This window comes from Lithobates pipiens, unplaced genomic scaffold (genome assembly GCF_037356315.1).
Source record: "Lithobates pipiens isolate NorthernLeopardFrog02 unplaced genomic scaffold, aLitPip1_a1.2 Scaffold_16, whole genome shotgun sequence".
NCBI lineage: Eukaryota > Metazoa > Chordata > Amphibia > Anura > Ranidae > Lithobates > Lithobates pipiens.
In genome coordinates this window covers 321,319,655-321,347,084 of record NW_027507748.1, presented here as the reverse complement: position 1 = coordinate 321,347,084, position 27,430 = coordinate 321,319,655, and the positions used below count along the sequence as shown (strand labels likewise).

The 27,430-nt window shown below is 41.0% G+C and overlaps 1 protein-coding gene across 3 annotated transcripts in view; it reads left to right on the top strand.

Annotated features, from left to right (window-relative positions):
* Nucleotides 1-24,239, top strand: part of COL8A2 (collagen type VIII alpha 2 chain) — a 226,353-nt gene extending 202,114 nt beyond the window's left edge. For all 3 annotated transcript variants that reach the window (XM_077481713.1, XM_077481711.1, XM_077481712.1), the window contains one exon: nucleotides 18,376-24,239. In XM_077481713.1, coding sequence (XP_077337839.1) covers nucleotides 18,376-20,297 — 1,922 coding nt within the window. In that variant the 3' untranslated portion in view covers nucleotides 20,298-24,239. The remainder of the gene's footprint in view (nucleotides 1-18,375) is intronic.
* Nucleotides 24,240-27,430: the final 3,191 nt, after the last annotated feature.

Sequence of the window (27,430 nt, the reverse complement as noted above, 5' to 3'; positions counted from 1 at the left end):
AACAGTGGGAGCACTCAGAGCTCCACCCTTCTCCAAGAGGTCGAACCCATTATGTCTTGGGCCCAGAACGTCCAGGCGGACTTCCTGTCCTGCACACAGTTGGACAAAGAGTAGTCTCTTCATGTGCAAACGTTCAAGTGGAACCTGTGTCCCCCTGCAACTTCAAGGTCGAGAAGTACTACACTTGAGTCTGTTGCAGTCAGGCCTTCGGAATAGATGACAACAAAAGATTTGATGCGCTTAATGATAAGCTGTAAAAAAAACTGCTAACACTAATTGCTGGATACAATAAACATAGTATGGGTAAAGGGTGTAGCGCTCAGAACATAGTATAATATAAAGACATAATGTTCATTGTTCAAAGTTCATCTCTATAAATAGAAAGCTGAAAAAACAACCAGAACAAAGTCAACCAAGAAAAAGAAAAAATCTAAATCCACCGTGGAGATATAGAAGAAATAATATAGATCCCATCACCTTCACCCAATATAACTGACCCTTACAGTCAATGTATGGGTTATACACATATAATGCAATCTGGTGAAGGCAAGAGAACGATCCTTCCAGCTTAAATAGCAATTCACTGCAAATGCAATCCAGAGCGATCCTTCTCCCAACAGGCTAAAAGAAACCTTTCTTCTCAGCAAGCTCTAAGGCCAGGTAGATTCCAAGGGTCAGGCAGTGGCTCGATAAACATACCAATGCAAGAAGTAGAAAAAGAATGCTCATTTAGCAGACATCCAAAAAAGCAGTATTTATTATGCAGAAAGTAAATTTAAATAAACTTGCATTTGGTTAAAAATTCAACAGGCACAACCAGTGCTTCTAACCAACAAAGTTGCCTCTGCTCCTCCATCCATCCATGCCTATGTCACACGTCCTGTGATGCCACCCAACGTATTGTCATCAACATGCGTCTTCAGGGGCGTGGTTATGACATGCGACGATACTTGTTTATATAGGACGGACAAGCCTGACGGGCGGAAGTGTTATGCGTTCCATACGCCGCCGGAAGTAAACTCCAACAGCAACCAGAGACCACCCATCACAGGAAGCTCCAGTATGGAAATTAAGATATAATAGGTTCCTTGGGAAAAATTTTTAGAAAACCAAGAATGAATATAAAATCAATACAATTGGCTGCCCATTATCAATAGGTGACTGAAATTAGTTAAGGGGAAAAGGACGACAGTGACGTTTAATCATAATATAATTCAATATAAATAGATATGTATGGACAAAAAACTGTCTAAAAGGGATAGTGGCACCTTGTGGTTAAACAACAAAAAAGCATCTATATATATCCAAAAAGACAAAGAAATATAAGCAGAAATATACAGATTCACAATTTAAAAAAATAAAAAACATAAAAACAAAATTTTCATATTCCAATGAAGAAAAAGAGAATGTTTAATATATATATATATATATATATATATATATATATACACATATATATATATATATATATATATATATATATATATATATATATATATATATATATATATATATATATATATTACACACACACATAGATAGATAGATAGATAGATAGATAGATAGATAGATAGATAGATAGATAGATAGATAAAATAACCAAAAAAAAAATGGCAGAAAGGATTTGTGTATTGTACCATAGTCTAGACATAATGCCTTACACGTAATTAAGGATACATTCACATATCATCTAATGTTAGCTGCATACTACACATATACATAATAGCCAAAAAGATGGATACCAAATAGTAATATGTGGTATAACATGGTCAAAAAATAAATGGGAATCCAATGAACTCTAACTGTTATTTATGAAAGCATTCAGATCCCATTCAATGTTCATTCCATGGGGATGGTAAGTCTGGGCCTTATAAATCCACTTGGTCTCTAATTGAGAGACCCCTCTGACTATATTATCTCCCCTCCAATGCCCCAAAAAATTTATCGATACCCAAAAAGGAAGTGCCCTCTGGGTTGCAATAATGTTTTAATGCATAATGCTTAGATAAACTGTGTTTCGGGAAACCCCTCTTAATGTTCCCCACATGTTCACTAAGCCTAATGTGCAAGTTCCTACGGAGGCTCCAGACAGAAATGGTCGAGGTGGCACTAATTGTGCCTTACTGGCCAAACAGGCCATAGTTTCCCCTCCTGACCCAGCTCAGTTTTCGGGACCCGGTGCCTCTCCCTCTCAGGCCGGACCTTCTCTCTCAAGGGGCAGTCCTGCACCTGTGACCAGCATTACTGAAACTGATGGTCTGGTTCTTGAGAGGGAGCGGCTGGAATCTCTTGTGCGCGCTTCAAGAGTGATTTCTACTCTCATGAGCTCAAGAAGTGCAAGCACAAATAAAGTATACAAAAGAATATGGGCCAAATTTGTTGAATTTTCATCCTCTATGGGCAAATCATTTAGGGATCCAGATATCCAAGATATCCTCAGTTTTCTTCAATCCTGCCTAGATCTGTCTCTGTCCATAAACTCTCTTAAAGTCCAAGTCTCAGCTTTATCGGCCTTCTCTGGAACATCATGGGCTATTCACCCACTAATTTGGCAGTTCTTTCGTGGGGCATCAAGACTCAGGCCCCAAAGGAGGCCAAGATTCCCCAAATCAGATCTTCCACTTGTTCTTGACTCATTGTCACTGGGTCTACCCTGCTTTTTATCAGAGACCTTTCTGCAAAAGGTCACTATCACTTCAAACAAGTGGGTCTTGGAGATTGGTTCCTTGGATTATGAAGAACCATTCCTGACCTTTTTCCCAGATTGAGTGGTCCTCATCCCGAAGCTTGGCTCAAATCTGAAAGTCACTTCAGTGTTCCATGAGAACCAATAAATCAACTTGCCTACATTCAGGTCTCCAGGGTCTATTGAGGCTCATCCTCTGGATATTTGCGAAATGCTGAAGGAATACCTTCAAACTACTTCCTCCTTTAGACGCTCTGAATACCTGTTCGTTCTATATTCTGGCAGTAACAAAGGGACGCAAGCCTCAACCAGAACAATTGCGGCCTGGATCGTGCACTCCATTCAACAGGCTTATAGAGCTAAGGGCTTGGCTCCTCCAGAGGCGGTGACTGCACATTCTTTCCACCAGGGGTATGGTACCTTTGTGGGCAGCAGCCCGGCATGTGACTCCAGATGTCATCTGCAAAGTGGCCTCTTGGGCCTCCATTAATACTTTTATGTCACATTACTGCATAGAGCCTGCTTCTCTATCTTCTGTGAGCTTTGGTTTGAGAATCCTGTCAGTTGATGTGGCAAATTAAATATTTTTTTTAGCATACCCACCCTGTGTGGTCTGGCTAGTTATTTCCCACACATAGGCTGCCATGGAGTCTGTCAGGTAAACGGAAAATAGATTCTCAAATACTTACCGTAATTTTCCTTTTCTGATGGACTCAATGGCAGACGAAGTTCCCACCCATTCGGTCAAAGAGTCAGCTAGTTACAGAACACAGTCGCAAGTGGTGAGTTCAGATTTATGGGTATGGGGTCCTATAGCATTGGAGAGGAGGTGGGGTTAACCCACACGTAGGCTGCCATGGAGTCCATCAGGAAAGGAAAATTTTGGTAAGTATTTGATAATAAATTTTCCTTTATATACTTATATCTGAATATAACAATATATGAGCCTCTAGGATAATGATATATTAAAAAGAGGATAATTGGAGTTACGTATTCTTAACCACTTCAGGACCGCCGTATTGCCAATGTACGTCAACACAATGGCACGGGCAGGCATAATCACGTAAATGTACGTGATTGCCTTCTAGCGGGTGGGGGGTCCGATCGGACCCCCTCCCGCTAGATACGGCGGTCCCTTTCGGTGCCGGAGCGATCGGCGATGAGGGGATGGCCGTTGGTTTCCGCCCATCCCCTCTCGATCGCTCCTGGCCAGTGACGAACTTCCTCCCCTGTGAAAATGTAAACACAGGAGGAGGAAGTGATGTCACACTCCTCGTAGCGGTCTTTTTGAACCGGACAGCGAGGAGTGAAGACGCAAGTAAGTGCACCAACAGTCCACTGACACATAGGTACACACAGGCACACATTTCACCCCAGTCACCCCCCGATCACCCCCCCGATCGGCCCCCCGCCCCCCCCCCCAGTCACAGTGTCACTAATGCAGTGTTCATTTATTTATTGATCACTACATTTAGTGTCAGTTGTGACTGTAAAAAGTGTCAGGGCAGCTAGTGTTAGGCCCCTTTAGGTCCAGGGTAGCCCCCTACCCCCCCCTAATAAAGGTTTAACCCCTTGATTGCCCTCCCAGTTAACCCTTTCACCCTCTTTTACCAGTGTCACTAAGCGATCGTTTTTCTGATCGCTGCAATAGTGTCACTGGTCCCGCTAGGAAGCTAGTTTTTTTTTAGGTTCAACGCCAGGTTTTTATACCGTTAGGTACCCCGATATATAACCTAATAAAGGTTTTAACCCTTTGATTGCCCCTAGAGTTAACCCTTTCACCAGCGATCGCTGCATAAGTGTCACTGGTGACGCTGGTTAGCCAGTTAGTTATTTAGTTATTTAGGTTCCCCGTCAGCTTTTTATAAAGCTTCAGGTACCCCCATATAAATACCCAATAAAGGTTTTAACCCCTGATTGCCCTTAGTTAACCCTTTCACCAGTGATCACCGTATAAGTGTTACGGGTGACGCTGGTTTGGTAGTTCGCTTTTTATAGCATCAGGGCACCCGCCATTTATTACCTAATAAAGGTTTAACCCCCTGATCACCCGGCGGGTGATATAAATTTGGTTTTAGGGTCAGAAAGGGTCTGCGTCGCCCCAGGCAGTGCTAGGTTAGTGCCAGCACCGCTAACACCCACGCGCAAAGCATACACCTCCCTTAGTGGTATAGTATCCGAACAGATCAATATCTGATCTGATCAGATCTATACTAGCGTGCCCAGCAATTTAGGGTTCTAAAAAAACGTATTGTTAGCAGGATCAGCCCAGATACCTGCTAGCACCTGCGTTTTGCCCCTCTGCCCAGCCCAGCCCAGCCCAGCCCACCCAAGTGCAGTATTGATCGATCACTGTCACTTACAAAACACAACACACATAACTGCAGCGTTCGCAGAGTCAGGCCTGATCCCTGCGATCGCTAACAGTTTTTTTTGGTAGCGTTTTATACAGTCGCTGACAGGCTAGGTGCTTTTTTACCTGTGAGTCTCACTACTGTACCCCTAAATTTAGAGCCCAAAATGGCAAAGCGAAGGTACACTAGTGAAGAGGCCTACACGTTTCTGAGCATGACAGATAGTGAAGAGGAAGACACTGATCTGTCAGAATCAGGCTCAGAATACGAACCTGTAGAGGACAGCGCCTCCATGTCAGATAGCTCTGACGACGAAGAAGAGGTCCCTGCTATTGTCAGGCGTACCCGACCCCGATTTTCTGATGTTGTTGAGGTGCAGGAACCGGAAGTCCCTCGTATGGAGTATAGAGCCAGTACTAGCGCCGCTCATCCTTTTGGTGAACTGGCAAGCACCAGCGGCCTAGTACACCCTGGGCGTACATCCAGCACTGCAGTATCACATGGTGACGTGGCGAGTCCCATAAGTGCAGTTCAAGCTGGCGAGGTGGCAAGCACAAGTAGTGTCCCGCTGCCACCAAGAAGAAGAAGACAAAGACAGGCCCGTCGTACCCATAGTGCCCTTCCTGCAGAATTCGCCTATCCCAATTGGGTGCCCACCACTTCTGCAGAACCCGTACTTCCCCCATTCACTGCCCAACCCGGTATTCAGGTGGATACAGATGATTTTACGCCACTCGATTTTTATTCTCTGTATCTCACGGAAGATCTCTATAGATCTATTGTGGACCAAACCAATTTATATGCTGGTCAACGCATCGCCGCTAATCCCCAGTTGCCGTCTCTTGCCAGAGATTGGAAACCAGTTACGGTTTCCGAATTTAAGACGTTTTTGGGCCTTTCCCTCAACATGGGCACACACAAATTTATGCGGATGCGGGCTTATTGGTCCACGCATCCGGCTGACCACATGCCCCTGTTCTCTAACTCCATGCCCAGGGCACGATACGAGCAGATCTTGCGGTTCTTGCACTTCAGTGACAATGAACTTTGTCGTCCACGTGGAGACCCTGAATACGATCGGCTCTACAAAATTCGGCCCCTCATAAACCACTTCAACCAACGTTTTGCAGACTTGTTTATTCCCCAAAAAGTTGTCTGCGTTGATGAGTCCCTGGTTAAGTTTACTGGTCGCTTGTCATTCAAACAGTACATTCCCAACAAGCGTACCAGGTACGGGGTCAAGCTCTATAAGTGCTGTGACAGGGCCACAGGCTATGCATGGAGCTTTATGGTTTATGAGGGTAAAGATAGTTACGTAGAGCCGGAGAACTGCCCTGATTACATAGGAAGCGCTGGCAAGATAGTGTGGAAATTGGTGTCACCCTTATTCGGAAAGGGGTACCACTTGTACGTGGACAACTATTACACCAGCGTGCCACTGTTTAGTCATTTATTTGATAATCAGATTGGAGCATGTGGCACCGTGCGACCTAATCGCCGGGGCTTTCCCCAGCGGCTTGTAGATTCCCGTCTTAGGCTGGGGGAGAGAGCCTGCTATCGGTGTAATAATTTGCTCGCTATGAAGTGGAGGCATAATAAGAATGTTTTCGTTCTTACCTCCCTTCATGCAGACACGACGGTCCAAATTTCTACGGCGACTGGTATTGTGGAGAAACCCCTCTGTGTCCACGAATATAACAAAAATATGGGAGGGGTGGACCTCAATGACCAGATGTTAGCGCCGTATCTAACTTCCCGTAAGACCAGACGCTGGTACAAAAAAGTGTCTGCTTACTTATTTCAATTGGCTTTGCTGAATGCTTTTGTGCTATACAAAGCTTCAGGCGGAACATTAACCTTTCTTTTCTTCCAAAGAGAGGTTGTCACAGAGCTTCTGTTTCCAGACGGTTCTGTACCTCACCATTCCCAACCAAATGCAGTAAGCCGGCTGTATGAGAGGCATTATTCTTATGTCCTCCCGAGTACCCCTACCCAACGAGCCCCCCAAAAAAGATGTCGTGTCTGTAGCAAGCGCGGATATAGGCGTGACACCCGTTCTTATTGTCCACGCTGTCCTGGCCAGCCTGGTCTTTGTCAGGGTGAGTGTTTTGAACGCTACCATGAACGAGTGAAGTATTAGCGTAGGGTACAGCATTTCACAGGCTAGGCACACTAACACAGGGTCTCCCAAGATGCCATCGCATTTTGAGAGACCCGAACCGTTACAGTTACAGTTTACAGTTCAAAAAAAAGTGTATAAAAAAAAAAAAAAAAAAAAAAAAGTAAAATAAAAAAACCAAAAAAAATATAAAATATAAAAACCAAAAATAGTTGTCGTTTTATTGTTCTCTCTCTCTCTCTCTCTCTCTCTCTCTCTTCTCTCAAATTTTTTATACTTTACTGTTTACTGTGTTATTGTTAACCATTTTTCATGTTTTCAGGTACGCCATTCAGCTGCAGCGTGGATTTATTTATCTTGACAGCAACAGCGTTTGCTCCCACGATACATAAAGCCGCGACTCCAGTGCTGTAGGAGGTGATTTCACCACCACAGTTAAAAAAGAGCATATATGCCGAAGCATGGGGGCATAAGGGGTGGAGGAGCGATTTTGCTCCTAATGCCGCGTACATACGGTCAAAATTCCGACGGAGGGCTTGCCCGTGGAAAAGTTTGAACGTATGTACGCAGCATAACTTTTTTGCGGGAGGATGCCCCCATGCTTCGGCATATATATATTTTAGGCACAGGTTGTGTTAAAAAATGTTTTATTTTTTACTGTTTTTTTTGGCAATTGCTTTGCAGGTATGGTATGGTAAGGTTTTACTGGGATGTTACTTTGTTTTAACGTTAACCATAATTTGCTTAGCAGGTACGCCATTCAGCTGCAGCGCGGATTTATTTATCTTGACAGCAACAGCGTTTGCTCCCACGATACATAAAGCCGTGACTCCAGTGCTGTAGGCGGTGATTTCACCACCACAGTTAAAAAAGAGCATATATGCCGAAGCATGGGGGCATAAGGGGTGGAGGAGTGATTTTGCTCCTAATGCCGCGTACATACGGTCAAAATTCCGACAGGGGGCTTGCCCATGGAAAAGTTTGAACGTATGTACGCGGCATAACTTTTTTGCGGGAGGATGCCCCCATGCTTCGGCATATATATATTTTAGGCACAGGTTGTGTTAAAAAATGTTTTATTTTTTACTGTTTTTTTTGGCAATTGCTTTGCAGGTATGGTATGGTAAGGTTTTACTGGGATGTTACTTTGTTTTAACGTTAACCATAATTTGCTTAGCAGGTACGCCATTCAGCTGCAGCGCGGATTTATTTATCTTGACAGCAACAGCGTTTGCTCCCACGATACATAAAGCCGTGACTCCAGTGCTGTAGGCGGTGATTTCACCACCACAGTTAAAAAAGAGCATATATGCCGAAGCATGGGGGCATAAGGGGTGGAGGAGTGATTTTGCTCCTAATGCCGCGTACATACGGTCAAAATTCCGACAGGGGGCTTGCCCATGGAAAAGTTTGAACGTATGTACGCGGCATAACTTTTTTGCGGGAGGATGCCCCCATGCTTCGGCATATATAAATGGTGCATGTATGTCCATCATTAGAAGTGGGTGGATGAAGGGAGGTATCTAATGGTGGGCATACCCACCGATCAATCTCTTTTTTTTCGTTCAGACAACATGACTCTCAGTAAATAGCTTGGGGTGTCTACTTTCCAAAATGGGGTAATTTGGGGGGATTTTGTGCTATTTTGGCATTTTATGGCCTTTGCACCCTTAGAAATCCTGAAGGTGGTGATTGGTTTTCGGGGTGCCGTACGCGACTAGACTCCCAAAAAGTCCCACACATGTGGTATCCCCATACTCGGGAGAAGTAGCCGAATATATTTTGGGGTGCAATTCCACATATAACCATAGCATGTGTGAGCAATATATCATTTAGTGACAACTTTGTGCAAAAAAAAAAAAGTTTGTAATATTCCCGCAACTTGTGGCAAAATATAAAATATTCCATGGACTCAACATGCCTCTCAGTAAATAGCTTGGGGTGTCTACTTTCCAAAATGGGGTCATTTTGGGGGGTTTTGTGCTATTTTGGCTTTTTATGGCCTTCGAAACTGTGATAGGTAGTGAGGGGTAAAATCAAAAATTTGCACCCTTAGAAATCCTGAAGGTGGTGATTGGTTTTCGGGATGCCGTGCGCGACTATACTCCCAAAAAGTCCCACACATGTGGTATCCCCGTACTCGGGAGAAGTAGCGGAATATATTTTGGGGTGCAATTCCACATATAACCATGGCATGTGTGAGCAATATATCATTTAGTGACAACTTTTTGTACATTTTTTTTTTTTTTTTTTTTTTTTAGTCATTATTCAATCCCTTAGGACAAAAAAAATAAATATTCAATGGGCTCAACATACCCATCAGCAGTTTCCTTGGGGTGTCTACTTTCCAAAATGGGGTCATTTGGGGGGGTTTTGTGCCATCTTGGCATTTTATGGCCGTCAAAACTGTGATAGGTAGTGATAGGTAGTGAGGAGTAAAATAAAAAAATTATGCCCTTAGAAATCCTGAAGGCGGTGCTTGGATTTCGGGGTCCCGTACGCGGCTAGGCTCCCAAAAAGTCCCACACATGTGGTATCCCTGTACTCAGGAGAAGCAGCAGAATGTATTTTGGGGTGTCATTTCACATATGCCCATAGCATGTGTGAGCAATATATCATTTAGTGACAACTTTGTGCAAAAAAAAAAAAGTTTGTAATATTCCCGCAACTTGTGGCAAAATATAAAATATTCCATGGACTCAACATGCCTCTCAGTAAATAGCTTGGGGTGTCTACTTTCCAAAATGGGGTCATTTTGGGGGGTTTTGTGCTATTTTGGCTTTTTATGGCCTTCGAAACTGTGATAGGTAGTGAGGGGTAAAATCAAAAATTTGCACCCTTAGAAATCCTGAAGGTGGTGATTGGTTTTCGGGATGCCGTGCGCGACTATACTCCCAAAAAGTCCCACACATGTGGTATCCCCGTACTCGGGAGAAGTAGCGGAATATATTTTGGGGTGCAATTCCACATATAACCATGGCATGTGTGAGCAATATATCATTTAGTGACAACTTTTTGTACTTTTTTTTTTTTTTTTTTTTTTTAGTCATTATTCAGTCCCTTAGGACAAAAAAAATAAATATTCAATGGGCTCAACATACCCATCAGCAGTTTCCTTGGGGTGTCTACTTTCCAAAATGGGGTCATTTGGGGGGGTTTTGTGCCATCTTGGCATTTTATGGCCGTCAAAACTGTGATAGGTAGTGATAGGTAGTGAGGAGTAAAATAAAAAAATTATGCCCTTAGAAATCCTGAAGGCGGTGCTTGGATTTCGGGGTCCCGTACGCGGCTAGGCTCCCAAAAAGTCCCACACATGTGGTATCCCTGTACTCAGGAGAAGCAGCAGAATGTATTTTGGGGTGTCATTTCACATATGCCCATAGCATGTGTGAGCAATATATCATTTAGTGACAACTTTGTGCAAAAAAAAAAAAGTTTGTAATATTCCCGCAACTTGTGGCAAAATATAAAATATTCCATGGACTCAACATGCCTCTCAGTAAATAGCTTGGGGTGTCTACTTTCCAAAATGGGGTCATTTTGGGGGGTTTTGTGCTATTTTGGCTTTTTATGGCCTTCGAAACTGTGATAGGTAGTGAGGGGTAAAATCAAAAATTTGCACCCTTAGAAATCCTGAAGGTGGTGATTGGTTTTCGGGATGCCGTGCGCGACTATACTCCCAAAAAGTCCCACACATGTGGTATCCCCGTACTCGGGAGAAGTAGCGGAATATATTTTGGGGTGCAATTCCACATATAACCATGGCATGTGTGAGCAATATATCATTTAGTGACAACTTTTTGTACATTTTTTTTTTTTTTTTTTTTTTAGTCATTATTCAATCCCTTAGGACAAAAAAAATAAATATTCAATGGGCTCAACATACCCATCAGCAGTTTCCTTGGGGTGTCTACTTTTCAAAATGGGGTCATTTGGGGGGGTTTTGTGCCATCTTGGCATTTTATGGCCGTCAAAACTGTGATAGGTAGTGATAGGTAGTGAGGAGTAAAATAAAAAAATTATGCCCTTAGAAATCCTGAAGGCGGTGCTTGGATTTCGGGGTCCCGTACGCGGCTAGGCTCCCAAAAAGTCCCACACATGTGGTATCCCTGTACTCAGGAGAAGCAGCAGAATGTATTTTGGGGTGTCATTTCACATATGCCCATAGCATGTGTGAGCAATATATCATTTAGTGACAACTTTGTGCAAAAAAAAAAAAGTTTGTAATATTCCCGCAACTTGTGGCAAAATATAAAATATTCCATGGACTCAACATGCCTCTCAGTAAATAGCTTGGGGTGTCTACTTTCCAAAATGGGGTCATTTTGGGGGGTTTTGTGCTATTTTGGCTTTTTATGGCCTTCGAAACTGTGATAGGTAGTGAGGGGTAAAATCAAAAATTTGCACCCTTAGAAATCCTGAAGGTGGTGATTGGTTTTCGGGATGCCGTGCGCGACTATACTCCCAAAAAGTCCCACACATGTGGTATCCCCGTACTCGGGAGAAGTAGCGGAATATATTTTGGGGTGCAATTCCACATATAACCATGGCATGTGTGAGCAATATATCATTTAGTGACAACTTTTTGTACTTTTTTTTTTTTTTTTTTTTTTTAGTCATTATTCAGTCCCTTAGGACAAAAAAAATAAATATTCAATGGGCTCAACATACCCATCAGCAGTTTCCTTGGGGTGTCTACTTTCCAAAATGGGGTCATTTGGGGGGGTTTTGTGCCATCTTGGCATTTTATGGCCGTCAAAACTGTGATAGGTAGTGATAGGTAGTGAGGAGTAAAATAAAAAAATTATGCCCTTAGAAATCCTGAAGGCGGTGCTTGGATTTCGGGGTCCCGTACGCGGCTAGGCTCCCAAAAAGTCCCACACATGTGGTATCCCTGTACTCAGGAGAAGCAGCAGAATGTATTTTGGGGTGTCATTTCACATATGCCCATAGCATGTGTGAGCAATATATCATTTAGTGACAACTTTGTGCAAAAAAAAAAAAGTTTGTAATATTCCCGCAACTTGTGGCAAAATATAAAATATTCCATGGACTCAACATGCCTCTCAGTAAATAGCTTGGGGTGTCTACTTTCCAAAATGGGGTCATTTTGGGGGGTTTTGTGCTATTTTGGCTTTTTATGGCCTTCGAAACTGTGATAGGTAGTGAGGGGTAAAATCAAAAATTTGCACCCTTAGAAATCCTGAAGGTGGTGATTGGTTTTCGGGATGCCGTGCGCGACTATACTCCCAAAAAGTCCCACACATGTGGTATCCCCGTACTCGGGAGAAGTAGCGGAATATATTTTGGGGTGCAATTCCACATATAACCATGGCATGTGTGAGCAATATATCATTTAGTGACAACTTTTTGTACATTTTTTTTTTTTTTTTAGTCATTATTCAATCCCTTAGGACAAAAAAAATAAATATTCAATGGGCTCAACATACCCATCAGCAGTTTCCTTGGGGTGTCTACTTTCCAAAATGGGGTCATTTGGGGGGGTTTTGTGCCATCTTGGCATTTTATGGCCGTCAAAACTGTGATAGGTAGTGATAGGTAGTGAGGAGTAAAATAAAAAAATTATGCCCTTAGAAATCCTGAAGGCGGTGCTTGGATTTCGGGGTCCCGTACGCGGCTAGGCTCCCAAAAAGTCCCACACATGTGGTATCCCTGTACTCAGGAGAAGCAGCAGAATGTATTTTGGGGTGTCATTTCACATATGCCCATAGCATGTGTGAGCAATATATCATTTAGTGACAACTTTGTGCAAAAAAAAAAAAGTTTGTAATATTCCCGCAACTTGTGGCAAAATATAAAATATTCCATGGACTCAACATGCCTCTCAGTAAATAGCTTGGGGTGTCTACTTTCCAAAATGGGGTCATTTTGGGGGGTTTTGTGCTATTTTGGCTTTTTATGGCCTTCGAAACTGTGATAGGTAGTGAGGGGTAAAATCAAAAATTTGCACCCTTAGAAATCCTGAAGGTGGTGATTGGTTTTCGGGATGCCGTGCGCGACTATACTCCCAAAAAGTCCCACACATGTGGTATCCCCGTACTCGGGAGAAGTAGCGGAATATATTTTGGGGTGCAATTCCACATATAACCATGGCATGTGTGAGCAATATATCATTTAGTGACAACTTTTTGTACTTTTTTTTTTTTTTTTTTTTTTTAGTCATTATTCAGTCCCTTAGGACAAAAAAAATAAATATTCAATGGGCTCAACATACCCATCAGCAGTTTCCTTGGGGTGTCTACTTTCCAAAATGGGGTCATTTGGGGGGGTTTTGTGCCATCTTGGCATTTTATGGCCGTCAAAACTGTGATAGGTAGTGATAGGTAGTGAGGAGTAAAATAAAAAAATTATGCCCTTAGAAATCCTGAAGGCGGTGCTTGGATTTCGGGGTCCCGTACGCGGCTAGGCTCCCAAAAAGTCCCACACATGTGGTATCCCTGTACTCAGGAGAAGCAGCAGAATGTATTTTGGGGTGTCATTTCACATATGCCCATAGCATGTGTGAGCAATATATCATTTAGTGACAACTTTGTGCAAAAAAAAAAAAGTTTGTAATATTCCCGCAACTTGTGGCAAAATATAAAATATTCCATGGACTCAACATGCCTCTCAGTAAATAGCTTGGGGTGTCTACTTTCCAAAATGGGGTCATTTTGGGGGGTTTTGTGCTATTTTGGCTTTTTATGGCCTTCGAAACTGTGATAGGTAGTGAGGGGTAAAATCAAAAATTTGCACCCTTAGAAATCCTGAAGGTGGTGATTGGTTTTCGGGATGCCGTGCGCGACTATACTCCCAAAAAGTCCCACACATGTGGTATCCCCGTACTCGGGAGAAGTAGCGGAATATATTTTGGGGTGCAATTCCACATATAACCATGGCATGTGTGAGCAATATATCATTTAGTGACAACTTTTTGTACTTTTTTTTTTTTTTTTTGTCATTATTCAATCCCTTAGGACAAAAAAAATAAATATTCAATGGGCTCAACATACCCATCAGCAGTTTCCTGGGGGTGTCTACTTTCCAAAATGGGGTCATTTGGGGGGGGTTTGTACTGCCCTGCCATTTTAGCACCTCAAGAAATGAGATAGGCAGTCATAAATTAAAAGCTGTGTAAATTCCAGAAAATGTACTCTAGTTTGTAGACGCTATAACTTTTGCGCAAACCAAAAAATATACGCTTATTGACATTTTTTTTACTAAAGACATGTGGCTGAATAAATTTTGCCCTCAATGTATGACTAAAATTTAGTTTATTCGATTTTTCTTATAACAAAAAGAAGAAAATATCATTTTTTTTCAAAATTTTCGCTCTTTTTCCATTTATATCGCAAAAAATAAAAATCGCAGAGGCAATCAAATACCATCAAAAGAAAGCTCTATTTGTGGGAAGAAAAGGACGCAAATTTCGTTTGGGTGCAATATTGCATGACCGCGCAATTACCAGTTAAAGCAGCGCAGTGCGAAATTGCAAAAACACCTCTGGTCCTTAAGGTATTTATTGGTCCGAGGCTGAAGTGGTTAATAAGTCAGGTTCAATTCAGCTGTTTGACCTATCCTGCCATATATAAAAACAAAATAATACAATTTGGTTTACTTGTGCTTCTCAACCAATGTTCAATATGACCAAATAAAAACAAAACCAAACTGTTTATTTTCTGGTGCAACATGATCCAATCAAAAGGCAGTTGGGGGGACATATTATTTGCAAAAGTAAGAAATTCAGCACTGTTGCAATTCTCCCTAGTAGTGGGTGCCCCACAAAGACCAATGCAAGGGCACTCTATACAATCCTGAAAGTGATAAAGCCCATACACACGATCAGACTTTTTGACAACAAACATGCAAATTAGCTGTTTTGGAGCAACATCCGACCGTGTGTACGATCCATTGGACAAACTTTTTTGGTTTTCATCTGACTTTTGTTGGCTGTGCGAATGGACAAACTTTCTGGCAACAAAAGTCCGATGGAGCAAAGTCTGATCGTGTGTACAGAAAACCATAGGACTTTTGTACAAAGTACAAACAGGCATGCTCAAAACCAATGCAAAAGATCAGACATGATCAATACAGAAGTTGACCAAAGGTGGCGGTAAAGAGCAGAAAAACCACGTGATTTGGTGAAAGTTGGCTGAAAAAGTCCTGCTGTGCGTATGCAATACAAGTTCAGGGCCGACGCCCTTTGTACAAAAATCCATGGGAAAGTTTGTACAAAGTCCTATCGTGTGTATGAGGCTTTAGAATGACCATGTGAGAGTTTTGACCTTATTCCAGTTAAAATTCTGTGATGTGCTCTAAAGCATTGTGTTTAAAACAGGGTGTGCCAGAAAATATGGTTTGCATATATAAATTGTCTAAAACCATCTAACCACGCACTATGGTTTGATTGGACATTAACCACTTTAGCCCCGGAAGGATTTATCCCCTTCCTGACCAAGCCCTTTTTTGCGATATGGCACAGCAACAGTTTAACTGACAATTGCGCAGTCGTGTGGCTTTGTAACCAAACAAAATTGATGTCCTTTTTTTCCCACAAATAGAGCTTTCTTTTGGTGGTATTTGATCACCTCTGCGTTTTTTTTTTTTTTTGCTACAAACAAAAAAAGAGCAAAAATTTTAAAAAAAGCAATATTTTTTACTTTTTGCTATAAGAAATATCCCCAAAAAATATATATAAAAAAACTAATTTCTTCCACAGTTTAGGCCAATATGTATTCTTCTACGCCGTTGATCTGGCAGCGATTTTTATCGTGACTGTGACAGATCAGACACTTTTGACACTATTTTGGTATCATTGGCATACAGCGATCATTGCTAAAACAATTCACTGATTACTGTGTAAATGTCACTGGCAGGGAAGAGGTTAAAAACTAGGGGGTAATCAAGGGGTTAACTGTGTTCCCTCAGCATGTTCTAACTGTAGGGGGAATGTGCTTACTAGAACATGACAGAGATAACTGCTCCCGATCACTGGGAGCAGTAGATCCCTGTCATGTTGCAAGGCAGAACAGGGAAATGCCTTGATTTACATCTCCCCGTTCTGCCTCTCCATGCCACGATCGCGGGCCACCGGTGGAGATTGAGCTTGCGGGCGTGCGGATGGCCATTCGCACGCCCGCTAGCAGTGGATGACGCAGCACCGTACGGGTATGTTGTTTTGCGCACCCGAGCCACTTTGCTGACATATATCGGCGTGAGCCAGTCAGCAAGTGGTTAAGAAAAGTGGTTGACTTGACTTTAATGAGATGACAATTTTCTGTGCATTTTCTGTTAAATTCTAGTGCCTTTTTATTATTAATCAGATAACATTAGATCCTAGGAGCCTATAAGCCATTTACGTGACTTGCTCTGAGTTTGATTAGTATATGGTTTACATTAGAGATGTTTGCACTATGTGACGACATCAGCAAATAAGAAATAATGTAGCTATCTAAAATGTCAAACCTTGACAAGCTTTTGTATGCCAGCTTCATTATGTGTCAAATACTGTATAAAAAAGTAATATTTGGTGCCAATTAAATTGTGCTATTACAGATTTAAAGCCACAACATTAAATCAAAGTTTGCACAACCTTTAGAGCTCAATAGGCATGAATGTTAAATATATTAGAATTGATTTTGCTAAGAAAAATAGCAGATTTACTTTTGAATGTGCTCTCGAATTCCACCTTATGACACCTCAAGGCAAACTTTGAAAAACAGCACAAGTAATTTAAAATTAGTCGCCATAAGAAAGTAAGCTTACAGCTTTTGTTACCCTAACACTTGATATTCCTGATATGTGCCTGCTGTACCATGTATGATAAAGTATCATGTTCTCTTTGTATTGCTTCCTTTATGGGAAATATCTGGTGTTCCTGTCAGTCCCTTTGTTTCCTGTTAAAAACTGACCACACCAAGTAGGGGAGCACACTGTGGCCAGTTCTCTAGCTATGTTGGGAACTTGGTGTACTTTCCTCCGAAGATCAGACTTGTCCTGACACCCCCCCCCCCCCACTGCACAGCCATTCACTGGGAAGCTCATGGTGCTGCTGCTTCTCCTAACCCCAGATTATGCAGCTGAGAACAGAGGGAATGTGATCATTTAGAGAAAAAAAAGGGGGGGGGGGGTGCTTATAATTGATACAAACAAACCCAAGGATTTACTTACCACCAGCCCACAGACAACCAAATAACTTGTCTAACAGTATGCTTTAGAAACAGGGGTTTAGTCTGCACACATTTGCAAATGAAAGCATAAGCCACAGAGCCCCGCCAAGGCACCCCAGTATCTGTGGTACCTAACACTAACTTTTAAGTGTCCCCACAGTGGAGGCACATGCATTCTCATGGATAGGTGAGAGCAGGTGGACTGAAAGGGAGCCACCCCTTCTTAAAAGTACAGGAGCACACTGAACACCCAGCACAATGGCAACACAGGTGTCAGTGAGATGCCTGACCAAAAAAAAACAACAGTGATACAAAAAGACACCACCTGTTCACACCTATTGCTGGCTATCGCAATAAGAAGCTTATATATTTTTTTATATCTATACAAAAAGGTTTTGCTTTTCATTTATATTTTAAACTGAGAGCCGGTTCACACAGGGGCAACACGACTTCCAGCGCGACTTTTGGAGGCAACATGATTTGGGGCCACTTACAACATGACTTAAAGCCGACAGTCCCAGCATGCCCCGGGACTTGACGTCATAAGGGGCGGGGTCACCGTGTGACATCACCCGATGACCACGCCCCGTGCCTATATAAGTTGTCTAAAAACACAGAAAAAAAACCCAAAAACTAAAAAGCAACATCAAGCAATTAAAGACTTTAAAATACCTAAAATTATCTTCAACCACCATAATTTCACGTTGTTTTTAAGTGATTTTTTTATAAAAATGGCAAATATTTATTTTGTAGATTTAATTTCAGCCAAGCAAAATCATTCATGCACACTGCTAAGTATTCCATATATGCTGGCAAAAATTATATTTGATCTGTTGTTATGTGGTGTCTAGAGTTTAGTATCAAGTATACAATGACCAAGTATAATAAAATATGCAAAGCCATATCTGCAGCAAAGTCTAATACATAATTAGATCTGATGATCAGTATAGTTTGCAGCACCTTATAAGTTTATAGATTTACACCTTTGTAATCAAACATTTACTTAATTACAAATCATTTATAATTTGTTCTATTTTATCTTTACAGATACACCCCCAATGCTTCCAATGGATCTTAAAGGAGAACCTGGCCCAGAAGGAAAACCTGGCCCAAGGGGACCACAAGGACCACCAGGACCCCCAGGAAAACCAGGAGTTGGAAAACCTGGCTTACAAGGACAACCAGGCCCTGCTGGTCCTCCTGGTTTTTCCAGCATTGGAAAACCTGGTTTACCTGGAATGCCTGGCAAAAGTGGACCGAAGGGATTACCTGGTTTAAAAGGGGAGCCTGGAATGAGGGGTGAACTAGGACCTAGAGGGTTACCTGGTTCTCCTGGTATTCCTGGTCCTTCAGGAATCTCTGCTAATGGAAAACCAGGTGTACAAGGTTCTCCTGGGCAACCAGGCATTAGGGGTGAACCAGGGCCAAAGGGTGAACCAGGACATCGTGGAGAGAAAGGTGGTAAAGGAGAATCTGGGATTGGAAAGCCAGGAATTCCTGGAATTCGAGGGCCTGCAGGTCCATTGGGACCCATGGGGCCACCTGGTCCACAAGGAAATGGAAAACCAGGCCTAGTTGGATTACCCGGGGCTCCTGGAGACAGAGGAGATGTAGGTCCACCTGGGGCACCTGGTGTAGGAGGACTGCAAGGACCTCAGGGCCCACCAGGAAAACCTGGAGTTGATGGCATTGGTAAACCAGGCTTAGATGGATTACCAGGATTACAAGGACCAGTGGGTCCTAAGGGGGAACCAGGCATTCGAGGTTTGCCAGGTTTACCAGGATCACCAGGATATGGAAAGCCTGGTCTACCTGGTTTGAAAGGGGATCGTGGACCTTCTGGGATGCCAGGTGCAACAGGAGATAAAGGAGAGCCAGGTGTTGATGGTGAAGGAGGTGAACCAGGGCCACAGGGAATTATTGGGCCACCGGGACTACCTGGATTAATGGGGTTACCTGGAAAAAATGGTTTGCCTGGCTTGAAAGGTGACGTAGGACCTACTGGTCCTCCAGGTTCGCCAGGACTTCCAGGAAACCAGGGTCCCAGTGGATTTGTGGGTAAACCTGGGATACCTGGTGAAAGGGGTCTTCCAGGACCTCAGGGACATCAAGGGCCAACTGGACCAAAGGGAGATGGTGGGTTAATGGGACTTCCAGGTTTGCCAGGTCAGGTAGGTAGTCCAGGGTCTAAAGGAGAAGGAGGGATTCCAGGTCAACCAGGTCCTAGAGGTCCAGCAGGCATTCCTGGATTGCAGGGGTCATTGGGCCCTCTAGGCCCACAAGGACTACCAGGTCTGAAGGGGGAGCCTGGACTACCTGGACTACCTGGTAATAGCATAACTGGTGAACCAGGTCCTATTGGCCCCATGGGCCCAACTGGAGTTGCAGGTCCCCCTGGTTTGAATGGGCAGCCTGGGCTACCAGGTCCACCTGGGCCACCTGGTCCACCAGGAATATATGGTGATGGAACCATTGCTGGTCTACACTTGCCTGAAGGTGGTCTGGAAGGAGGTTCTGTTGGGAACGACAAACCTGAAAAGCCTCAGTACGGCACTGGAGAACTGTCTGCTAAAATAGCCCCTGCATTCACTGCCATCCTGACTACACCCTTTCCTCCATCTGGCATGCCCATAAAATTTGAAAGGACTTTGTACAATGGTCACAATGGTTATAATCCTCTTACTGGAATGTTTACTTGTACTGTGCCTGGAATCTATTATTTCTCTTACCATGTACACATAAAAGGCACCAACATCTGGGTTGCTTTGTATAAGAACAATGTGCCTGCTACCTACACTTATGATGAATATAAGAAAGGTTATATGGACCAAGCCTCTGGAAGTGCAGTACTAGAACTTAAAGAAAATGACCAAGTTTGGGTTCAAATGCCGTCAGATCAAGCCAATGGATTATACGCAACAGAATACATTCATTCTTCTTTCTCTGGCTTCCTCCTCTGTCCTACATAATGGACATACATTTCCACCCTTAGTTATAAACTATCTTTTAAAAAATTACATGCAAAACAAATGAAAACTTATCTATACATACATATATATCCACTGGGAAAAAAAGCACAGAGAAGACATGAATACTTGTTTGAGGGGTCAAATTGAAACAAGACCTTTCTAAGTTCCTCTTCTAGCAAAGTTGCATTAAGGTCAAATTCTTACATAGTGACCTAAAACAGAAGAGACCTGCAAGCTTGTGGCACAAATGGCCATACTATGCAATTTGATGTTCTTCAGCTTAAAACATAATGGAATTTCCAGATGTTCCCTAAGAATTGTGTTTTTTCTTTGTAATTTATCTGCATCTGCAACATGTGTTGATTAGTATTGTAGTTTAAGAACACTGCACTTACACTTAGCGCAATGAGGATGGTTCTGCCAAGTTGACCACGGTTTCAAATTTTCCGTATTCTGCATATTAGGAAATGTACACTCTTTATATTTTTTTTCTCTTTATATTACATATGTTTTGTAATGTTGTGTTTGATGGCATTATAAAAGGTATGAAAGAAAGTCAGAAATAGTTTGGGTTTAGGTTTGTTTAGTTCTATACAATATAAAGATTAAGAGATAACATTTTACTAGGTTATCTGGTAATTTTTTGCTTTGTGAACTAAGTACTAAGCAAATAAAATAAAGATAAAATGGGAGTTCTACTGTGAAACATTTGGCCCAGGGTTGAGCTTTAAATCATTTATTTTGTTTAGATGCAGTCCTATCTTCAGGGAGGTGGACTTGCTCAAACATCTGTGCATAAAGCAGTGGACCCTCAACTAAAACACAGTCCTGTTAATTCATCTTCAGGCCTTAAGCAGACCATACACAGTGCAAATTTATTTCCTGCAATCACAGGTTGCAGGAAAGAAATTAGCTTGATTACCCCATCAACACGGTGTAGACAGGGGAATCCCTCCTGCTAAATCATTGTATTCTCCCAGCGGGGCAAGGGAAGCCATCCCCTCCGGTAGAAGACAGTGATTATTGCTAGCAATTATAGCAGCCACTAGTGATAATCGCATGTAAGATCCAGCAGGCTGGTTGTACCCAAGTTAATCAATAAATTTAATACATTAAGCCTGCCCATACATAGCTAGAATCTCAGCCGATGCCTGCTGAAAGGCAGAGATTCGAACCATCTATGGCCAGCCTTATGCTATCTAATTGCTAAGAAATGAAATGACTTGAAATAATGGCATTTAAACAGTATATGGATGACAAGCACCAGCATTCATTATTTTTTGATTCTCAAGGCACTATGCAGTAAAGAACTAAACAATCAGTTTTTGAAAAGTCCAACATGAACAAGTTTTTGAAAAGTCGTATTACTATTAAAAGACCCATTGAGTTACATTCAGTGTTACATTGGCATTTATGTGTTTGACTATTTTAATTAGTCAGTTTTTGTATTTTATTATAGTTGATGGTGAAGAGTTAATAATTTGTTTCTGTAGAATTTGTTTTGTAGAATTTCGCCCAGTGAACAGTTTGTGTTGAATTTAAAAGCAATGAAAATGTGAAACATTGGTGGGGCATAGGGGTTGATTTACTAAAGGCACATAGACTGTGCACTTTGCAAAGTGCAGTTACTCCAGAGCATAGTAAATGAGATAAAGCTTCACTTTGTAAAGGGTAGCCAATCGCATGCAAGGAAAATAAAAAAACAGCATTTTTGCTTGCACGTGATTGGATGATGGAAGTGAGCAGAGCTTTTGCTCATTTACTAAGCATTGGAGCAACTGCTCTTGCAGAGTGAAGCTTTTAGTAAATCAACCCCAAAGTGTCTTGTCTACTACAAGGATTTTCTGAAAGACACAAGACAAGAATGCTAATAGAAAAATGTAATTGAAATACGTTGCAAGATAGTGAATACAAACTGATCAAGGAGATCTTAATTTGGAAAACCTGTTTAGATACAAATATTATGTAGGCCTTATCACACGTGTGTCATCTTCCAGTAGTGGAATATAATATGGAACCCGCAAACACACAGGGAAAATTATTCAGATCAATAGAGGCGGTTTACATCTCTGCACTCCAATTGTAATTCAGTTTTTTTTGTGCAGTAAGAGTTTTTAATCATGTGTTTTCTTGCATTTTTCATTCTGAAAATGTATTTTCCCTTATATAAAGGCCTTGACATTTCTGCTGTTGGGGATAAACACACTGAAATATTTGACACATGCATTCTGCATGTTTCCATTTTTTCCCATGGGCATAAAAATGCATTAGTTGTATAGTGCAGGGTTGAATTCACTTATAGAATAAATCAACAAAGTTTTGCTCATCTATCTTATTATATTCAACAAAATGCAACCAAGTTGTATTAATTTTTTTACTTTAAAGAAACTCAGTATACATGAAGGTCTTTTAAGCCCAGGTATTTGAACAGTAAAACGTGGGCATAAAATGTACTGCAAAAATGATAAGGTAACATCCACTTAAGTTGATTGAATTATTTTATTCTTTTAAACACATGCCTTCTTTACTGGATTGAGCAGTTCTATTCCTATAAGAAATTATCAAAAACATTTTTGATGTACTAAATTTGGATTTTTAAGACAAAAATAAACATATTGGGAATCAGTATGTCTAGAATATTTTATGTTGGAGCAAAAACTCTAGGATTATGCCCACCTAATTATCTATTTGTTTAAATTATTAAGCTTCCTGCTGCAGATAAGAAGGAACATTGTACTTGGAACTCTTGCATATCAGTAGTTTTATGGTAATGTTAAAGTATAACTAAAGCAGTTTTTTTTTTAGCTTTGGACGGGGTATAGAGGGATTAGGAAACCTGTCAGATTTTTATTGTTGCCTCTGTTCCAGTTAGGTAGATTAACCCTCTATATTTGTCATGTTTATCATATTCACTAAAGGGGAAAATGGTATAAAATCCTGAACTTTGATTTGTCAGTAGGGAAATCTTCCAATGGGGACACTAGTTCCGGTGACCCTGGTGACCATCAGGAATTCCCTCACTTTGGAAAGAGTTTCTCTCGATTCCCGTTTTAGCTATAGGACAGAAAGTGAAGGGAACTCTGCCCAATTGGACATTGATGTCATAAAAAAAATCTCAGAGGGGTTATAACCATCCCTCACTCTATCCAAAATGAAAAAAAGGTTATGACTTTAGTGGTACTTCAAGTAACTCCAAAGCTACCACTTTTTAAAGCTATCTGGCTTTCTTTGGCCACTCGCAGAAAACAGCATTTCTGAAAGTTGATGGCTTTGCAGTTGCACAGCAGAGCTTAGTAAACTAGCTGATTAATAAGAGTTCTAAGCAGGATACCACTGCCCACCAGTAGCTAGGGAGACATTTTCATGCTGAAAAAGCTAAAAGATTATCAATTTATACTAAACATTCAGTAATTTAATCTAAAAATCACATTTGCTGTTACAATCAATAGTTTCATGTACTGTATCTGCTTTTTTGACAATTTTTTTAATAGAGGTTGACCACCTTTCACAAAGTTTTTCTATTTGTTGTTTCCTGAGGTACCTGGTGTAGTCTATAAAGTTACTTTATGATTTACATAATATGGCACATAGTTTTTTTTGTTTTGTTTTTTACACAGTCATTCACAAAAAAACATGGCTTTCATGGCAACCAAAACATGGAAACTATTAATTACAAATTGTGTAAGAGATTTGGAGCCTACTTGACTAACTTTATGTGAACACTATTATGTTTTTGCACCATGATAGAATCAAGGATGTTATACAATACATTCCCAGTTATTGGCACAAAAGGTTTTAGCAGATGTATGTCTCATTTAATTTGTTTAGTAATTCCATTGTATGATGCTTATGTTATTTTATTTTTGCGTGGGTGGGGAGGGACCGTTTAATGTTTCTTTTCACCATGCAGTGCCTTTTTTTAATAAAATACTGTTTATTGTATTCTTTTTTTTTACTCAATTGTTTGAAATGGTGCTATACCCTACTTACCAATGTTATATATTCATATAGTGCAAAATAATCTCATTCTTGACAGTGGTTTTAAAGATATAATTTCTGTTTGGTCCTGCTAATCTCATTGAATTTGTATTGATTGTGCTTGAATTGTATTGGTGTAATGAAATCTGTTACTTTGCATCTAATATTAACCATGCAACTACAGGTACAGGCTTTGAATATGCCATGGGCACAAGTCTGTAAATGCCTTTAATGCCCCAGCCCTGGTGGCGTTCATATAATGTGTCTCCATATAGTGTGCAGACGCAGTGCCGCAACGAGCATCTCAGGCTGATTCAAGGGAAGAATACATTTTCCCCTAAACTAATGTAGAACAATTTGGTTACAAACCATCATCATTATTTCTGATTCTGGAGAGGATTGTGGCGATGGCAATCAGTGCTTGAGAGCCAAAGCTTCATTTAGCCAGGCCACAGTCTCAAGTTGTTTCTTGGAGACTCTGTATCAAGTTAAACTTGGCTAAACTATTCTACTAATAGCCTCCAAAGACATCCATAGACAATGCCTAGACATTCTTACATATTTATTTACAAATCTGTCTCAAGTGTGGCTAATGGAGGAAAAACATTTATGCTGGTAAAAAATCTTAAAGTGGAAGTTTAGGCGAAACCTAACTAATGCTAAACCTGATCTCTGACACATTCTAAACCTAATCTACCTAACCCTGTAAAGCAAAAATCGCTATACTTAGTCCCAGCATCAGCTGTCAGTTGCGGCTTCAGTGTGGAGGTGGGTGCAGGAGAGACAGCCAACAACGGAAGCCCCATAGTAAGTCTAAGGGTGACATCACTTCCCAGCCATTTCTCAGCCCTTTGTCAGTTCTCTCCTGCACGCAGCTTTCACTGCTGGAAACTGGACCGGATCAGCTGCAGAATAGGTAAATATAGCGATTTTTGCTTTAGAGGGTTTGATAGATTAGGTTTAGAATGTGGCAGAGAGCAGGTTTAGTGTTAGTTAGGTTTTGTCTGGACTTACACTTTAAAGTGAACTGGTGCACAGACTATGCATACAAAAGTATTTACATATTCTTAACCAGCAGTAAAAGCACCTTAAACTTAAAAACAACCCCTCACTCACCCCTGTAGTTATAGGCATTGATGATAAATAAAAATCTTTAAGGTTTACAAAATCTTAGCTCCCTTCTTTTATGGAAAACAGAATCGTGACAGCCTGCCAGCCTTGTATAGTACATAAACAACTAGTACTTTAAGCTGTTTGAAATGGACTGATCACCTACTTTATGTTCTGGGGCTCAATTCACACATCTAACACACCAGGATGAGAAAACTTATTTTCAAAAAAAGTTATTTTCTGTGAGATTTTAAAATTACAGTCACATGGCTGAGAATCAAGTTCCTAAGGCTTTGCTGTGATCTTTGATGATTTTGAGAATGAATTACTTCACTGTACAAGCAGCTAGTGTGGTCAGCGATGGCTTGATTTAAAACTAATTTACTGCTTGTAAAAATATGTAAATATTTTAATGTCCATAGTATGACCTAAGTATGCGGTACTTAAAGGTTAACTCCACTTCCGTGGGTTGAAAAAATAGCAAATAAAAGAAAAATAACGTAGTATAATGTGACACAAGTCATATTGTAATTGAATGCTATTAAAAATGACATTTCCTTTTCAATCTGCAGCTCTGTAATTTTCTGCACAATGCAATGAAATTTGGCTTCCTGGATGTGTAATGTACACAGAATGTATACAGAACATCCCCCAGAAACATACTTTCCTACTTGTGTGATTGGCTCCCTGATTTTCCCAGAAAGCTACACTAAAATACAAGTCACATCAGGCATCCCCTGCAACAAAAATTTTATTTTTGGTGGGATACTCCAAATAGGAAATCACATCTAAAGGGATGCAAACACTGCAATTTTCCTCACTAGAGCCCTGTAGTTGCAGCAGCTGATTGCTAATTATGAAACCACTCCCATTAGATTCACTTACCACATTGACATAGACAAACACACAGGGATTTCTTCAGAATAACAAATCTGCAACAAAGTTTGTTAGAATCCTTGTAATGTATATAGCTCACCCAGAGGGAAATTATTTTTTCTCAACAAAAGTGGAGTTACTTTTTAATCTTCCAAATATTTTAAATACATTCCCAGTTGTGGGATAAGATAGCTAGACTATCTGCCTTGCTTGTCCATACGGTAACTAGCAGTGTTTTGATTCTAATAACCCAAAAGCCATGTTTTCATAGAAAAGTTTGGTTAGTTATTAACTTAAACAGTTGGTTTCTCTCATTCCGCCAGTGGGGTTGAACAAGAGCAATCTTCACAAGTATGGCTAGGCCCTAACTACAAATAAACTCAGCTATGGTTATAGCAAACTATGGACGAGTTACAGATTGTGTTATTACAGTGCTCCTGTCTTATAATAAAGTATAAAGAGGAATGAACTTATTTTGCTGATGATTATTGTGGCTGACCTATACTACAAGATCAGTATTCTTATATATGGAGGAAAGGTCCACAGCTGCATATTCATAGCACCGAAAGGGCTGCATGTATTTTTTCAGCTAGAAATGTTCAGTTTGATAGCACTTTACTTTTCACATTAAACAAAGATCACTAGAATGATTCCTAAAAAAATTATGTTGCTCATGTGTCCAAACATATTGTTTGATTATTGAACATATTTTAAGTTTACAGGAATAGCAAATAATAATTGAACAAGTTAGTCTTGTAACATTTCCATTGCATGCCCATCTGTTTTATAATGATAAGACTGTCATCACAGCTGCACTGTAGTAACCTATGTAGGAGCTAAGCTTGCCAAGTAATAATCAACCATCATTAATCAAAAAGACAAATATATTACTTGAAGCTGTTCCCAACAAAAAGTGATACTTGTTCACTTTCCACCAAAAATATTAAGACAATTATGAATTGAATCATTCTAAGAAAACCATTTAAATTAATGGTTTTAAAAGCAATCTAAGGAGCAATTCGGCAAAACTCTAGAAGCTGTCATCTGACACATGGTTATAAATGGTGTTCTATTGAGAATTTGCCCTGTTCTGCACACTATCTGGGCCCCTGCCTGTGGGTGGCTGAAACAGGATTTCTACTGGGGGGTTTTCCTGTCCAGCCAGAGCT